We start from the raw sequence: 17,937 nt of genomic DNA, 5'->3' as shown, positions 1-17,937 counted from the left end.
GGGCCATTGGAGGAAATAGAAGCGAGGAAAAGGAACGGCAGCGGCGATCCTACCGGTGTAGTGCATGCTGGGATACGCAAGTAAGGCCGAGGCAAGTGACTATTTTAGCGCGGGGAAGAGATTTAGAACGCGTGTACTGGATTGTGGGATATGAAGGCACTAGGCAGGGCTGTTGGAAGGTCGTAGTTTTGCTCGAGCAGCCGTCCCTGCCTAGTGCAGAATACCACCCTTCTCTTTTGGGATTCGAGTTTCTGCAGGGTCTACAGCAGCGTTTCTCAACCTTGGCAACTTTAAAATATGTGGGCTTCAACTCGCAGAATTCCCCAGCCAACCTTGCTGGCTAGGGAATTCTGGGTGTTGAAGTCCATGGATCTTAAAGTTGCCAAATTGGAGAAACACTGATCTAAAAGGAGAGAAGGGATGCCTTCCAAGGATTGTATTGAGAGAAGATGATGACTCTGTTTTTGTACATTGAATTATTTTGTACATTGAACTCCGCGATACTAGCCTTACAAGTAATGTGTAGGATTGGGCTGTATGGGAAAATCCATTTACTAAGAAAGCTTTCTTGTACCATGCGAAAGAGGCATTTCCACTTACGTGTACAATTGTTTGTTAAGAAAACTGCTTGCAGTAAGAAATAACAAACAGGGTAGGCAACGTCTATGCACACAACCACCTCATTTTTTTCAGGGTCAAGGAAACGGTACTTCTTACCCGCTGGGATAAGGGGTACGGGAATGCCTCGGTTCAATCTCTTGAGACCCCTTTGTGACAAACAAATGATACAATCAAAAATGGGGTTAATAGAAGCAAGAATTGAACCTGCAAACATGACAACAATCTTTGTGGTTAAGCTAACAACTTGGCTAAGAACAACAAAGTGTTGATCAGGTGTGAAGTGCTTTCCCATAGCATTTGAAGATAGAACTAATAAAGAGAGAGAGAAATGTGAAACCAGACAAGACCTAAATTAATAAAGTCTCAAAAACCACTGAGAGCCCCAGATGTAGAAATTGTCATGGAACTGATACATGTGATTTGAAGATGTGTTATTATGGGATATTTGTCCTTACGTGTGTGATGGGAATGGACATTGGGACTGAATCTGATAGCGAACCTGAGTATGTGGAAGTTGTACCTGCATATGAAGACATGGGTGGGGGGCTGGCATATGAGAATGTGCACATCTGTGATAGAAACTGTACTCAGTATTCTTGTCAAGAGATGTATTCCTTCCATAGTTATGTGCTTTCTGATTTCCTTGTAACCCCCCTGCTTGTTTTTGTAATCTTTAAGCTTTAAATATAGCTATATTATTTTAATGCTTTCATTGTATCCTTGAAGATAAGAATGGTTGTATGATTTGTGATTTCCTTGATCCTATAGCAGAGATAGGAGAGACCAGCTGTGGTCAGTCTGATAAGGGGCCATGGTTGGGGCAACTGACAGGACATACAAGATCTATGTGCCTGTAATGTTATTCAACTGACAGAACAGACAAGATCAGTCTGATAAGGGGTCATGGCTTGGGCAACTGACAGGACAGACAAGATCCATAAGGCTATAATGTTATTATCCTGATAGGGTAAGGGGAAGAGAATTGGGGTTAAGATAAGTTTAAGATGGATAATGAGTAATAATTAATGTGTAGCTGGAAGGATGTCCATCTTTGGTTGAAGTCACCGTGACCTGGTGAAACAGATGTTTGTAAGAAGTTAACCGGTTTCTTTGTTTAAGCTGTCACGTGGATCCTGCGAAGAAAAAGTATATAAGCTATGTAAAATCTGTAATCAGGACTCCCTCCTTTCGCTGGGAGTCTCCAACGTATTTAGAGCTCTAAAATAAAGTGGATAAAAAGTCTGATTTTCATCTTGGTGTTCTGTTCATCTCGCACCAAGTCCCGAACCTGGTAATTAGGGTCAATTGGCTGGACCCAAACATGTGCATGCTTAACTATGTAACCAATCATGTAATCTCAGATAATGATGCTGTTTTGTTTTTTTTAAGGTACAGTGGAACCTCGGGTTACGAACGCTTCTGTTCATGAACTTTTTGGGTGACAACCAGCTCTGGCCGCAAAATTTTGCTTCGGTTCGCGAACTCCGCCTCGGGTTACGAACAGGATACGCGGCCATTTTCCCTGCTGACACACGGTCGCGGCTTCCTGTAGGCGAGATCGCAGTAGCAAGGAGACATTCGGTGAGGTTTGTGGTGTGTTTCTTAGCGTTCTGTGAAGGTTTTTGGTGTGCTTGTTAGCATGGCTCCAAAGAAAGTGCAGAGCAGGTTTGGCAAGAATAAGGTTTTGAAGAAAATACTAACGATCGAATTGAAGAAGGAAATTATAGAAAAGCACGATCGTGGTATTCGTGTGACTGATCTGGGCTCGGAGTACAAGATGGCGAAGTCGACCATCTCGACTATTCTGAAGAATAAAGATGCCATCAGAGGAGCTGATGTGGCAAAAGGAGTAACGATGTTTGATAAATTCCACAAGAGAAGTGGCATCTACAGTGTAGCAAGACATGGTGAGGCTTCCAGTTCTGACAAGGCTGCTGCAGAAGCCTACAAGAAAGAATTTGAGGAATTCATGAAGGCAGGAGGATACGTCACTCAGCAAGTGTTCAACTGCGATGAGACAGGGCTCTTCTGGAAGAAGATGCCGAACAGAACCTACATCACGCAGGAGGAAAAGGCACTGCCAGGGCACAAGCCCATGAAGGACAGATTGACCCTTTTGCTGTGTGCAAACGCAAGCGGCGAGCTGAAGATTAAGCCGCTACTGGTGTACCATTCCCAGACCCCTTGTGCGTTCAAGGAGCACAATGTGAACAAGGCCAGACTGCCTGTCATGTGGAGGGCCAATGCAAGAGCTTGGGTCACAAGGCCATTGTTCATGGAATGGCTGCACGAGGTGTTCGCACCTACCGTTAAAAAATACCTGTCTGACAACCAGCTGCCTGAAAGGTGCCTTCTTCTGATGGACAATGCCCCGGCACACCCTCCAGCCTTGGTGGATGATATGGATGCTGAGTACGACTTCATAAAGGTCAAGTTCCTCCCCCCCCAACATGACACCTCTTCTGCACCCCATGGACCAGCAAGTGATCTGCAACTTTAAGAAGCTCTACACAAAGGTGCTCTTCACCAGGTGTTTCAATGTCACTGAGGAAACATCCTTGACTCTGAAAGAGTTTTGGAAGAAACATTTCAATGTCCTCCACTGCATCAGCCTCATTGACAAAGCCTGGGAAGATGTCACCTGCCGGACCTTAAACTCAGCCTGGAGGAAACTGTGGCCAGAAAGTGTCACTGAACGTGACTTTGAAGGGTCTGATGCAGAGGTAGTGGAGAATATTGTGTCCATGGGCAAGAGCATGGGTCTGGTTGTCGATGATGCAGACATAGAGGAGCTTGTTGAGGACCATAAGGAGGAGCTGACCACGGAAGAACTTGCTGAGCTCCAGAGTGAGCAACAGAAAGCGCTTGGTGAGGAGCATTCCGCTGAGGAAGAGGACGACGGGGAGGAGGTGAGCAGTGAAGTGATACAATCCATCATGGCGAAATGGAATGAGTGCCAGGATTTCTTTGAGAAGCACCACCCCAACAGAACTGTGACAAACAGAGTGTTGAATATGATGAATGACAACGTGGTCTCTCATTTCCGGAGGGTTATGCAGCGCAAGGAAAAACAACTGACTTTAGACAGGTTTTTCCCCAGAACTGAGCCTGCAGCTAAGAGGCAAAGAAGAGAGGAAATCCCTGAAGGGGACTCTCCCTCCAAACAATAACTGCCTCCCCACCCCATTCTCCCTCTTCATACTGTGCTGTACTGTACAGTACTTTGTTTCATGTTTTTGTGGTTTAAAAATAAAATACATATGTTTCAGAACGGATTACCCGTATTTACATTGAACCTTATGGGGAAATTTGCTTCGGGTCGCAACCAAAATCAGTTGGCGACCAAATTCGGAGGGGTCAGAATGGATTAACCGTATTTACATTGAACCTTATGGGAAAATTTGCTTCGGGTCGTGACCAATTTGGGTCGCGACCAGAGTCACGGAACGAATTAAGTTGGTAAACCGAGGTTCCACTGTATAAAAGATTGATGCTTCTTGAGAAGGGGTCCTCACTTACTAAGGTGCCTTAATAAATGAGTAACTGAATTTCTCAAGTCCAGTCTTTCATTGGGCTAAAGGTCTGGGCTGAAACCACGATTTTGTGGCCCACACAATGAAAATCTGGAGTTATCAAAAGTTTTGGGGTTATATTCTCTAAGCCTCGTTGGATGACCCCAGGTTCTAGTATTAGGAGAGGAAATGCAGCATCTGACTATATTTTATTTATTTATGAAACTTACGTCCCACAGCAGTCAAATGGCTCACACTTCTATTATATTTTTTTTCCTAAATTAAAACACTTCAAATTATATTACCTATCTCCTAAGGGAGTGGCTTCAGACTACTGCTAGTTTTCACTGCGCCTGGCTATGCTTTTTCAGTTCTGAGCTATTCTTTGTAAGAAATAGAAAGAAATTCATTGTAATACACTGAAATGAGTCTAAATAAGATTTTTTTCAGTTGCTGTTGGTAATTCATCTCGTCAGTTCATCTGCTCTGATGTGTCATTTGACTTCTTTTGGAGGACCTGATTTGTAATTTGGGACTGTTTCTAGATTCAGTCTCAACCTGTCATGGTTCCATGGAAGAATTGCTCTCTTTCCAGGCAATAATGTCACCAAAACTTTTATCTTCCACTCACAAGTCCAGTTACTATAGCTGTAAGAACAGTGAGCACTGGCTTTCATAGTAACTAAGCAAATGTTGCTGAAAAGCAGAGCATAATTGTAGTGACCTTTCTTGACTATGGACCCTCAACAATGACATTCAGTGGTAATCTGCCTGTAAAATTTTCCTTTTAGCCATTGTGGCTAATAATTTGTGGTAATTTAGTCTTCATGAATTTCTTTTCTTTCTGTTTGAAAGGCTTCTAAGCTAGAATAAGTCCCAATGCAGCATTTACCACTGGCCCATTGCCTTATTCTTCCCACTGTCTTGCTGTCTTCCCTTCCCTGCCAGAAATCTCCATAATAGCTGTACTGATAGGGAAATTCTGGAGTTGAAGACCTCGCTACCAGAGGCAGATCAGACTTGGAAAGGCTGCTGTATAATGGGGAGGGGAAGAGTAAATGTTTGGTAACTGACAGCTGCATTTTTGAATGGGCCAAGAGCTGCAGTGGGGCTGAATTTCGTTTTCTTCTTTCATCTGTATGGATTTTTTTTTTTTATGTGCTTATTTGGGGCCTACAGCAGACAGCGGCACCTAGCCAGCTTTGCTTGGTCTCAGAAAAGGAAATGTTTGGCTTGAATTACTGCTTAGATGGCAGACCTCTAGAGAATATGAGGGCTGTAGGCTAGACTAAGAAGTTAAAAAAAAAAAAAAAATCCCAGGAGAGTGGCAAATCATTTTTGTATTGCTGCCAAGAAATCTCCACGGATTTGTTCATGTAGCCAGCAAGAGTCAAACATGACTTAAATCATACTTATTCTAAGGTTTATATGACAATTGCATTTTACAAATTAGTAGGAAACTGCCATCAGTTTTCAGGGACTGAGAAGGCATTTTGGGAGCCAGAGGGATCTTGATACAAACTGATAGAAAAGATGTTTAATTTTTTTTCTGCACCATTCTAGTTCCTTGTGCTGTTTCCATCCCTGTAGGCTCTTTTCTTTTACCCTGGCTTTGATTATAAGCACCAAAATGGATGGGAAAAGTACTTGAGAATATAATCAAACGAGGCACAGCCAGGAAAAGTTCAGCTCTCTTCACCACTTTAAATAATAGGTTGGGAAGGTTACAGATAGGTGAACAAACCCCAGGAAAGGTCTCAGTTCTTCCATATTTGGACTTATACTCTTGTTTTCCCCTTGTATGCCATTGCAAAGTGTCTCTTCTTTTTATGACATGTCAGGTGAGTATTTCATACTTTATTTTGACAGGTAGAATATTATCAGGATTTTTTTTTTTTTAGTATGATGGTAAGTTCCCTAAGAGCAATTTTGTTTAATATACTGGTGTAGGCTTTTACGGCTGACGTCAATGAAGCTTTTGAGCTGTATGGCGGTGGTCTAGTTTTCTTTTGTCCTGACGTTTCGCCAGCATCTGGCATCTTCAGGACGGCATCTTCAGAGGCAGAGTAAGCGGTATTGTGGTGTACCTCTTGGCAGCTCACAAGCAACTGAACTGGGCCGACTGGGTTCTTGTGTTTGAACCTGGGAAGCTGATCTCTGCTCGGTCCGTGTCACTGGAGTCCTAGAAAGCTGGTTCGTGACTAGTATTGTATTTGACAGTTTTCTCTTTGAATTTTTAATCCAGCCTTTTCCAAATGGGTGCCTTCCAGAAGTGTTGGATTATAAATTGCATAATGAGATATCACTATTTTATACTATTCTATGCATTTCTGTTTATTAATCCAAGTATGCATGCATGAATTATTTTTCAGAGAATTACATCACAACATTCTGAAACATGCACCCACTAAGCAACTTATATATTGATTCAAGAAGAATCAAATTGGTAAAGTATTACTAAAATCTGAACTCCCCAAAATTGTCTTGATTGCTGGGTCATAAGCATTGGAAATACATGTTGTCACAAATTCCAGTAACAAACTAATGGGGAAACAGCTGTCTTAGGTCACACACCTCTTTGTATTTCCCCTAAATTATTTCTCAGTGAAGCCAAATTACAGTTGACGTTTAGAATCCCCGAGCAAGAAATGTAGTCAGAAGTCTTGTCAGTGCACCCTCACCTTTTTGCCTTACAAAAATACATTAGAACAGCAAATTGCAAAAATACAGTGATTTTAGGACTGTATAATATCATTTTGTTAATAAGGAAAAAACAACATAATTACATGCCTTTTAGTGGAATGGCATTTAGATTCAGATTATTTATAGACAAATTGTCAGTGGGCGCTGAGGAATCAGTGTGCTTAAACATGTTTTGCCCAGAAATGGCAGCAGCTGATGTCTGAGTTGATGTGAGGACAATGAGGAATCTTGGGGGCAATATGCCAGCAGAAGATGGTGTGGGGGGGAGAGCTGTTGACATGAAGCCCCCTATGTGTTTGCATGGACATTCTTTACAGAACCCTCCTCCATTTGTAAACCCACAGTTTACACAAACACTTGCCTCTAGTGAGCTTCTGTGCCTAAAGGTGGTGATTTCCAACAGAATAAGCTATCTCCAGTCCCTTGCTCTCCCACTGCATGCCTCTCTCTGAACGGGGGAGAAGTGATGGACTTGGGGGAACAGTAGCTTTGGAGATTGGCTGTCCTAATCTGACCTACATGATCCCCACCAGGTTTTAGGGCACAGTTGGGGCTCAGGGCCAGAGTCCAGGACTTGCAGCACAGGGGGCCCTTAGCTCAAGAAGACTTTCACCCCATGCAACAGACTCTGATAGGAAGAGCAACAAAAAAGTCCAGCTTCAATTCCTGGATTGACAAGGGCACACCAGGCCACAATGGGATCGCTATGAAAAGATATTACACTCAGGAAGCAACAGATAGATAGATAGATAGATAGATAGATAGATAGATAGATAGATAGATAGATAGATAGATAGATAATACTGTAGATGCTCAGGTTTTTTTGCTTTCTATTTAGAATATATTATTTACTACAACCAAATGGTCACACATGACCGTTCAAAAGGATATAAAATGTCCTAGGTTGCTAGAATGTATTGTAAGACTCACTTCTGGCTCTGCCCATTTTTATCTGTTTATACTCACAACTGTTTGATTTCAGATTGTTATTCACTCCCCCCCCCCCGTGCTTAATTGCCTTTCCATTGTAGAGGTTGGTTTTCAGTGATGTCATTGTTCAGTGAGTGAAACTCTGATTTTGTAGACCACGTTGACTAATTCCATGTTTGTTTTTTTAATTTCTTCATTTAATGTTATATCTGTCTCAAGTTCAGTACATGTTGTTATTTTCTGATTCACAGTTATTTAGAATGCCTTCTTTATACCACTCTGGTGGATTAATAAGGAATTAAAAATTACTTCCATCCTTACATAGCGAAACTAAAGCAAAAGTCACAAGGAACCATCAGAGGAATATGTTGGGATGATTTATTCAAATTAATATGCAGATTAGGACCAGTTTTCATTAATGACAGCTTATGAAGTTTTCATTTAAAAGAGATTAATCTAAACCTTTCACAGTCCCAGAGCAATGCTGTCATAGAAGATGCAATTCTCAACTGATCTGCCAAGATTAATGATGGCTTCTGGATCACTTTCTAAGCAACTGCTATGATCAAGTGAAAAAAAGAACAAGAAGAAATCATTTGGATCTGGCTAGCCGTAACTCTTGACTCAAAGTCCAACTTTCAGTGCAGAGTATAAATTATGCCCCTTTTGGTCCATTCTGTTGTTCAGAAAAGAAAGGTGATAAGGAGGCTGTTGTTGCTCTGAGACATTAGTGTCATCCCTGATGTGCTTGTGGCCTTGCAAGTCAGTGGGAGTGAAAATATCAGGCTCTTGAGCAAAATGTGGCACCCATAGCAAATTAAAGTAGACAAATTAACTCAAGAATGCAGACAAAACTTTTAAGTTGCAATGGAGAATTTTTTTTCTATGGTCACATATTGATAGCAAGATGGCATTTGATTACTGTACCATCTCCAACATTTGATCAGTACACTATTCCTAATAGCAGAAGAAGAGTAAAAAAGGAGATTTGGTTACCTCAAATTGGCCACACTTATGAAAAGGTGGATAGAAATTGAATCATTTTAGGATTTTATTTTATTTTAATTTATTTTTTACTTTTAATATTCTGTAAGGCAAGAAGGAAACAAGAATGTAAGATAGCAGCCCAGAACAATATATCTCAAAATCCTTATACCACTATAATTTATCAAAAGAAGAAAAATTATTGTTAGCACCAGATCTTCCCAGATCTGATTAAAATGTAATTCATCCATCTGAGAAGTGAGTATTCAAGTTTTATCAGTAGCTTTTTCCATAAGAGCAATTGATCATACCTTAGCACATTAATTGTTCAATGACAGGTTATCTAAAAATGTCCACTTTTGACATCCAGGAATGATTTTAAGAGAAAGAGAAATAGATCTGCTTCATGAAGTTGGTAGGTGATCATTTATTAAATCCTGGTTTGTTGAGTAAGCCATATTTGGCAAGGTTCACATGATTTGCAGACTAAAATAGCTTGCTTCACACAACATGCTAAACCAAATCAAACAGACTGAAATTCAGCTTAGCACAGTGTATGAAATCTAGTCCTAAAGTCAGAAGTCTGGAAAACCTTTCAAACTCTCTGGTTGTTGACAGTCCCTTGGAAATTCATGCAAAAGCTGGCAGCTGTTAGAATACAAGCTTCTAGGGATGGTGGAGGAACCACCTAGATAACAGCTGACACCAAGAAAATGCCTTTTAAATGATTTAATATTAAAAAAAAAAGTGAAGACAATTGTCAGATCATTCAGAGAAATTGCTCTGAAGCTTGGCATTTCACAGGAAAGCATGGGTCACATTATTGATGTTGTTCAGTATCAGAAGGTTAGTACAAAGTGGCTTCTCCACGTGCTGATGTCTGGATGTCTAACTAAAAATCCTGGAATAGAATTAATGATACAAAACAGAGTTTAAATCAGCATTTCAAGAATGAAAGTATAATGTTTTCTTTTTATTAGCAAATGTATAAACTTTAGTGAAATCTGATATCTGGACATCAGTATGATTTAATTACTCATGAATAAAGTATTTTGATAAGAATACTGCTTAATATATACCATAGGAAAGGTATTTGAATTGTACATTAAGAACTTTAGTTCAAAATGTTTTATTAGTTGAGAACTTTTTATTCAGAAGCAAGATTTGTGGGAGAGTTGATCGATACTAGCAGTGAAGTAATGTATTAGAAAAAGGTTTTTAAAAAAGCATTGGCTAAATGAGTTTAGCTCATTTAATAATGCAGCTAATATCCCTTTGCTTCATCTTTTTTTGTCTCCGATAGACTGGCAAGCAGCTATTTACCAGAGAAATCTAGGCATCCTGGTCAAAAGACAGTTTAGTAATTTGATGATAATTCCACATTATACAGTGGTACCTCGGGTTACGAACTTAATTTGTTCCGTGACTCTGGTCGCAGCCTGAATTGGTCTCAACCCGAAGCAAATTTCCCCATTAGGTTCAATGTAATTACCGTTAATCTGTTCTGGCGTGGAGGACAGGGAGGTGGCTATTGCTTGGAGGGAGAGTCCCCCTCCCTACGATCACGTGTCAGGCGGAAAATGGCCGTGGACCACGTGTCGGGGGCGGAAAATGGCCGCGGACCATGTGTCAGGGTGGAAAATGGCCGCGGACCACGTGTCGGGCGGAAAAATGGCCGCAGACCACGTGTCAGGGGCGGAAAAATGGCTGCGGACCACGTGTCAGGGGCGGAAAATGGCCGCGGACCATGTCATGGGAGGGAGAATGGTTGCGTATCCTGTTCGTATCCCAAGGCGGAGTTCGCAAATCGAGGCAAAATTTTGCGGCCGGAGCTGGTCATAACCCGAAAAGTTCGTTAACAGAAGCGTTCGTAACCCGAGGTTCCACTGTATTATGCTGACCTATTAATTTTAGTAGTACATAGTTGTATCAGCTATTCCTGCTTTTAGTACAGATAAAAGAAAATGCATTGTGCCTTAGAGCAGTGTTTCTCAACCTTGACAACTTCAAGCATGTTGGCTAGGGAATTCTGGGAGTTGAAGTCCACACATCTTAAAGTTGTCAAGGTTGAGAAACATTGCCTTAGAAAATGGTTTGAAAGGAAGCACTGTGCACCTAAGATTGCAGAAGACACGCTTGATAGTATATTTAAAAAATCTAAACAGTCTTAACTTGGTTACCAAATTACCCCAGTTTCTAGATTCACACAATACAGTGAATCTTAAATGAATGCTAAACCACAAAACAGCCAAGCTTTGGCAGGGACGTCTAGCTCGCCATGGCCTCACCAGAAGCCCCCAATTGTCTTTACTCAGTTCATTGAGCTTTCTCGTCTGAAACCGATCAGTTGCTATCATAGGTTGTCCACTTCACTCTTGAACACACAAATCAGCTCTTCCTGGTTCACCATCTTCACATTTTTTAATCCAATGATGCACAGTACTTAAATCAACAGTTATTACCATAAACAACCTGCATTCGGTGGTGAATTTCAATTGGAGGGATTCCTTTGGCAGTCAAAAATTTAATCACAGCACATTGCTTAATGCGCATTGATGAGTACTCACTGCAAGCTTACATCTCACAAATAATAGAAACACAATATTTTCTGACAGCCACATCTTGTCAGCTGAAGTGAAAGAACAGATGCTAAAGAACCTGTCAGAGCTTGTAGCTCATCCCTTCTGCCATCTGTTGGCAACTTAGAACGTTGGAGACATTATTTTTCATTCAAGCCTTGTAGCATATGGAATCCAAATTTCTAAACAGTCCTCCACATAAGTTTTGAATTTAAAACATCCTGAATTTCTGTGGTGTTTGATCCCTACAGCAGTTAATTTACTTAACTGTTCATAACAATACTTCTTACTAGCAATTCCAAATTCAAATCCTTTTTCTGCACCATTTCCAGACATATATCACATGATGCTGTTTGGTTGCCTTTGGGTGCTGGGGTTGCTGAATGGCAAGCAGTGTCTGCCCTCTGTCCAGTCATTCAAACTCTGTATTTACAAACAATTATTGCAGCTACCCAAAATGTCTGATTCCCTCCTCAGGGGGAAATGGATGCTGTAAAGCAATCTTTAGACTTTCTCCTACCATTCAGGGAAGTGGAGAGAACAGAAGATGACCTGCCCCTTTTTATATGGGGTAGAAAACTGCTGGGGGCAGTAATCTCCCAGGGACCAAATAGGATTGGTGGGCTGGGGCCTTCCCCAAACACCACCTCTGAGAGTCAGTGATCTGGTAATGGATCAAGAGGCTAAATTTCTTCCTTAATCACTAGACTGTTCCTTAAGGGCTGGAGATTTTCCTTTTATGTTTAGTGTGTAAGGGGAAATTAGAACATTCATTGTTTCATCACCATCAATATCATCTCTCACTCTTGGGTTATGACCTTTCTGAGCTATTTGCTGTTTTTATTGACACCATGGCATGACTCCATAGAAAATCCTTACTGGTGAGGTAAACCCACAAATGGAGAATGAACTTCATTCTCTTCCTTATTCTCTTATTTTTATACAAGCCAAGCAAATTATCCCTAGCATGCTCTTTCTGTTGCACCTTTAAGTAACTCTTTGGGACTTCTTATTTTGTAATCCTAGCTTCACAAAATATCCACATTTGAAGTTTTATTGCTTTACAGTCAGTCATTCAATTTATGTTCTCTGTTTTGCAGAAGGAGGAGAAGACAATCTGGTATATCTTCCTTTTTCAAGGTTATGTTGTTTAACTCAAAGCTTCTAGTTTGTTCCTCTCCCTAAATGCAAGATAGATTATTTTCAAGCAACTCTTGTTGGCAAATTATTAACCTTCCCGTTTGATCTACCGGATTGAGTGTATAAAAAGACCTCTGGACTTTCCCAGGAGAACAGAAAGACAGGAGGGTGAGGGAAGAAACCAAGCTCATGGCAGGCAAAGTTTCTGTAAGGGATGTATTCTGGGAGTGAAAAGCAACCTACCACATATCCTTAATCACTAATTTATCCACTTATTTCAAAATATTAATCATTGTTTATACCAGGTGGATTTGGGGCATGGTTTCTGTCTTCAAGAGTTTGCCAATCACTGGCAAAATCTGTCGGTGGCCCAATTCGAGTTTCACCAGTGAGCTATCCTCTCCCAAAATGACTCTCAGGGACCATGGGCTACATTTCTTCCGCAGTGCTGTTGGTACAGTCCTGCCAGGGCCCATGCTGAAAAGGGCCTTGGTGCTAGAATCAGGTGGATGCCCCAGACTTTTGCTGCACGGTTGTCCTTTTGAACTGAGAAGAAATCTATACTTGGTTGGCTTTGGGAAGGCTGTTCTGGGCATGGCAGCGGTGGCTGAGGACATCCTTGGAGACTACCTCACTCAGGGAATAATCAGTGTTCCTCGAGGCATCCAAGAAACTCTGCAACATGCGAGAATGAGGTAAGGAAGAATGCCATATTTTATGGTGATGACATACAAAACCTGGCTTGGGAACCAGCTTCAAGAATGTTTTCTTGAGTCCTTTGTGGCTTGGTATAACTTAAATCTCATTTGTGACAGACTTTCCTACTTTTGTACCAAAAATACCAGTTATTTGAACAGGTTTATGGAGATACTTCCTATTTTCACTTAATACCAAAAGAAGACTGCCCCATGGGAAAAACAGAACCAACTTAACTTGTTTTTTTAGTTGCTCCTTAGCAACTAGAATTTTAGGTGAACAAGAAGTTTTAAACATCCCATGGTCTTTCATGGGATATGAGTTTCAACAGCATAGAGCTCAGCTAATAATTGACCCTTTTTTGAAAAAAAAATGCAGAGAAATGTTGCTGAAGCCACAGAGCCGGATCCAAGTCATGGAAGGAGCTAAGTACAACCTTCCTGATAAAGAAGCTTTGGAGGCAGCCAGAGCCATCTTGAATTTAGCCAAGAGTCTAACAGCAGAAGACCTTCTCCTGGTACTGATTTCAGGTAATGCTTGAGAGCCTAAAAGAGCAGAGAGGCTTTTGTCACCTCCAGTTGCTTTTTTATTCTTCTTTCCCATTGTCTAAACTTGTTATATTTTTGCTCGTTCCACAATCACACTTGGCAAACTAGGTCGAGTGGTCTGCTGTTAAAAAAAGAAAAGCAGACGGAGTGAGAAAGTGACTCAGGGTGGTTTCCAGTGTGACTTAGCTGTGTGCTGATGACTGGCCCTCCGAGCACCCTTGTTGCTCTCCTCGGCCAGCTTGCTTTGGAAACGACGTCCCTGCTGGCCCTGGCAGTCTTCTCTGTCACCTGCTCTTAGCTTTTGCTGATATTCCGCTCCAGGGAAAGGTAGGATCTGCTGCAATGGAAGGAAATGCAATACTAATAGTTCTGCATACATGTTTTATGTAGCTTGCTGAAATAAGTGTTGTCATTTCATATTAGTCAGTTCTCCGCAGCCTCTGCGGTTCACGCAGATGAGTTCCGTGTCTGCGCAATGCCTCGTTTTCGTTTTCTCTCTTTCTCTCTCTGACTCAGCTTTACTGAAAAATAAGAAGTTTGTGTGCTATGGCTCTCATTTTGTATCTATTCTGGAAAAGACGTTCTGTTCTTCTATTGAGCTTTCCAGTCTTATGAAACAGTACTCTAGCTTTTCTTGCCTAGAACACTGCATGATTTTGAAACAGCAAAGCATTTTTTTTTTGTCCGGCAGGTGGCAGTCCTGAATCAGAATATTCTGATTCAGAACAGTGCCAGGCCTAATACTGAGAAATATAGTAAGCCAGAGGGGAGCATGGAATGAATCTAGGGTACCAAGGTGTTGGTAAATTTGTTTGGTCTGAATGGGCTGGAAGAACTTAATAGGGCATTCTGAGTAGTCAAGTTTAGGAGGTATAATTCATAGCATTCTCTGCATTTTGGTGCCCTTGGTCTCCGTTATGCTGGAGCAGTTCTTGTATGGATTGTTCTTTCCCCCATTTTCTTGCTTAACCGTTAACTATTTCTTTTTCCTTGAAGCATAAGCAATAGGATGGCCGCACAGATATGCCCTAAACCAAGGTTCCTCAACCTCAGCAACGTTAAGATGGGTGGACTTCAACTCCCAGAATTCCCCAGCTAGCCAGAATTCCTCCCCCAGCCAGACTTCTGGGAATTGAAGTCTACCTATCTTAACGTTGCTGAGGTTGAGGAACCCTGCCCTAAAGGCAGTCCAGGCAACCCAAACCTTTGCAGAATGTCCCTTTAAGGAAGAAAAAAACTTTACTTGTAAGTATATCCTTTAATAAAGTTAAGGAACTCTTGAGCACGGATGCAAGGCAGCCTACATCAGAATATTATAAAGCTATTAAACAGGAATTTAATTCCCTTTATGAACTTGAAACAGAATATTCATTGAGTTATATAAAGCAAAGATACTGGAAGCAGCTAGTAATTGCACAGTATGATATTATCTCCGCTATAAAGATGCCTAGGGTAAAATATATAATCATTCTGACTCAGTAAACCAACTTAAAAAAATGTTTAGTTTCAGTCATGTAATACTAAGCCATACATAAGAGAGAGAGAAATTAATTACTTTTTCGTAATATAGCTCTTCTAAAGATTACTCATGATCAAGCTGCCTATTTAGCTGCACCTTTATCTAAGAAATAATAGATACCACTAAATCTATGGGAAGAGGAATGGTTCCCAATCTGAATGGATATTCCCCTTGGTGGCATAAGACATCTTGAGCTCTTTGACCTCTCCCGTTGGAGGTATAACAATGCCATTTTCCCCCCAACTTCCTTCACTGAGGCTTGTGTTAACTGAAACTGTGCAATTGATCCTCTAATTTCCCTTTTCAACATTGACGCAAAAATGTTGACAGCGGTCCCAGCCTATAAATGACAGACAGTATTAGTTCTGATTATCCATCCTGCAAATCTAGTTTTATAAAAGGTCACCAAGCATCTGATAATATTAGATTACTAATTTATATTCTGGATATACATTCAGAAAAACTGAAATTGGCATTGATGCTTTTGTTGAATGTGGAAAAGGCCTTTGATGCGATGCAGTGGAAATTTTCGAAAGAGGTCCTGCCTAAATTCAGGTAGTCCTTGATTTATGACCACAATTGGGACTGAAATTTCCGTTGCTAAGCGATGCAGTTATAAAGTGAGACATCACATGACCGCATCACTTAGTGACTGCAATCCCAGCAATTCGCCTTGCTGTTATTAAGCAAATTTACTTAAAAAGGAAGACCCACCCCAATCCAAACCGTTCCAGGCTTGGTCCCTCCCAGCCCAAAGCCTCAGTAAGGTAAGGGACTGCCTCCAACTTCCTTCACCATCTCTGTCCTTTTGGTCGCCCTGCACCCTGCTTTGCGGGGTGGCAAGCAGCTCCAAAACCCTGTGGCTCTGGGGCTGCAAGAAGCCCCTGAGCCACAGCACAAAGCTGCAGCTGCCCTAGCCCAGCCATGTGAAGCCACTCCAGAAAGTGTGTGTTTGCCCAGCTGCCTTCTCTCCCAGTTCCCCACACGGACTGTTCACCTTTTGCACCCAGCCCCTGCAGCCAAAACAGAAGCGCCTCACTCCCTTTGCTATCTCCTTTTCAGACCCAGCTTCTCCAATGAACTTTTCCTACATGTGACTACCTAAGCCTTCAGAAAGTGGCTTCCTTTTGCCCGCTTCGCGCTGCTGGGCAATACTAATACTACTAATAATAGCCCCTTTGCAAACAGTTTCTCCAGTGAACGATTCCTACACGTGGCTCCCTGAGCCAACCCTGGCCCTTTTCCATTGGGCAAAACCGCTTCCTGTCCTCCCCCATTGGCTGGCAGCAGCCAATGGGAAAGGCAGGAAGCAATTTCGCCCAATGGGGAAGGACCCAGAGAGGAACCATTAGCTGGAGAAACTGCTTGCAAAGGGGCTTGCTTTTGCTGGCATGACACAAAGGGCTTCTTGGCGCGAAGGGCCAGGCCGTACACTCCTCGTCAGCAGCGGGAGCGAGAAGATGACAGGGTGAGCTGGGTCGGCTGAGTGCAGCATGGTAGGGGTCTCAGAGCACAGGATGGCGAGGGCGGCTGGGGCTTCCTGGGGCTTCCTGGGGCATGGCAAGCTGCTCCAGAGCTTGCTGCCATGCAAGGCAGGGTGCAGGGCAACCAAAAGAGCAGAGGTTGGGGGGAGATAGGTGGGTGGGGGGAGTTGAAGCGCCCCTGCGGTTGTAAGTGTGGGCAGGCTGCCAAGCACCCAAATTTTGATCACGCGACTGCAGGGACGCTGCAACGGCTGTAACTTTGAGGGCCAGTCATAAGTCACTTTTTTCAGCGCTGTGGTAATTTTGAACGGTCGCTGAACAAATGGTTGTAAGTTGAGGACCACTTGTACGGATTCCCTTTTTCTTTATTAATTGGATTAATATGTGATATTCTAGTTATTTGGGGATGATTATTACAGAAGGAATTATGTCTTCCTCTATCAATATATCTCATGAAACTTGTAAAGTTTATCTCCTATTATGTTTTCTTTGAATTTAGGATTTATTAGAAAAATGGAGGATATCTGGGATATAATAGTGGCTCAAACTGAGCATATACTGTTATTAGGTATCAGTGATATGTCTTATTAATAAATATGTATTTTCTATATACCATTTTTATTGATATAATGCAACAGTTGATCATTTATCAGGTTGTTCAGTTAATTGATGTAAGTTTGATATATTTCCTTTAGGCACTAATGTTTTTATGGAAATTTGTAATTATTGGGGTTTCTGTTGTTGCTTGAATGCTTTAAAATATTTATTTAATAAATAGTAATTATACTATTTTATATAACAGTGAATTACACATTATATAATTTAACAATCATTTATTATTATTTAATAATTATTAAGTATTTGGGAATAGTTAGTCCAAGGAAACTATTCATTTGCAGTTGTAAATATATCATTTTTTAAATCTCAGATAAAAATCAGTGTAAACAGATGGTGAAAATCCCCACGGAGATCATGAGGAAAGAGAAGTGTCATAAAGATTAATATTATTTCAAGATTGAGATACTTATCTAGATATATTTCTATGTTAATAACTTTTCTGTTATCTTAAGCAGATTGATAACATATTGATTTTTTTTTTACGTGAAGGACGACCCCCCCTAGATTTACCACCCAGGGCCACTGGGAGTTGGGTGGCATATAAATTTAATAAATTATTATTATTAATTATTATTATCTAAATTTCAGTAGTCATGAGATGAA

At 41.3% G+C, this 17,937-nt stretch overlaps 1 protein-coding gene across 2 annotated transcripts in view; it reads left to right on the top strand.

Annotated features, from left to right (window-relative positions):
- The first annotated feature begins 35 nt into the window (after positions 1-35).
- The window catches only part of GLYCTK (glycerate kinase), a 29,078-nt gene continuing 11,176 nt past the window's right edge, over positions 36-17,937 (top strand). The window contains exons 1-5 of one of the 2 annotated variants that reach the window (XM_088134042.1): positions 36-91; positions 2,011-2,202; positions 12,430-12,637; positions 12,775-13,164; positions 13,544-13,695. In XM_088134042.1, the coding sequence (XP_087990168.1) occupies positions 12,788-13,164; positions 13,544-13,695 (529 nt within the window). In that variant the 5' untranslated portion in view covers positions 36-91; positions 2,011-2,202; positions 12,430-12,637; positions 12,775-12,787. Of the gene's footprint in view, positions 92-2,010; positions 2,203-12,429; positions 13,165-13,543; positions 13,696-17,937 lie in introns of both variants that reach the window. The other variant, XM_088134041.1, reaches the window with a different exon arrangement.

Source organism: Python bivittatus, unplaced genomic scaffold, assembly GCF_059951505.1.
Source record: "Python bivittatus isolate LINGU-HERP-01145 unplaced genomic scaffold, Pbiv_v1 ctg000080_np1212, whole genome shotgun sequence".
NCBI lineage: Eukaryota > Metazoa > Chordata > Lepidosauria > Squamata > Pythonidae > Python > Python bivittatus.
Note: the sequence above shows the minus strand (reverse complement) of the source record. Positions and strands in the feature narration are given on the sequence as shown.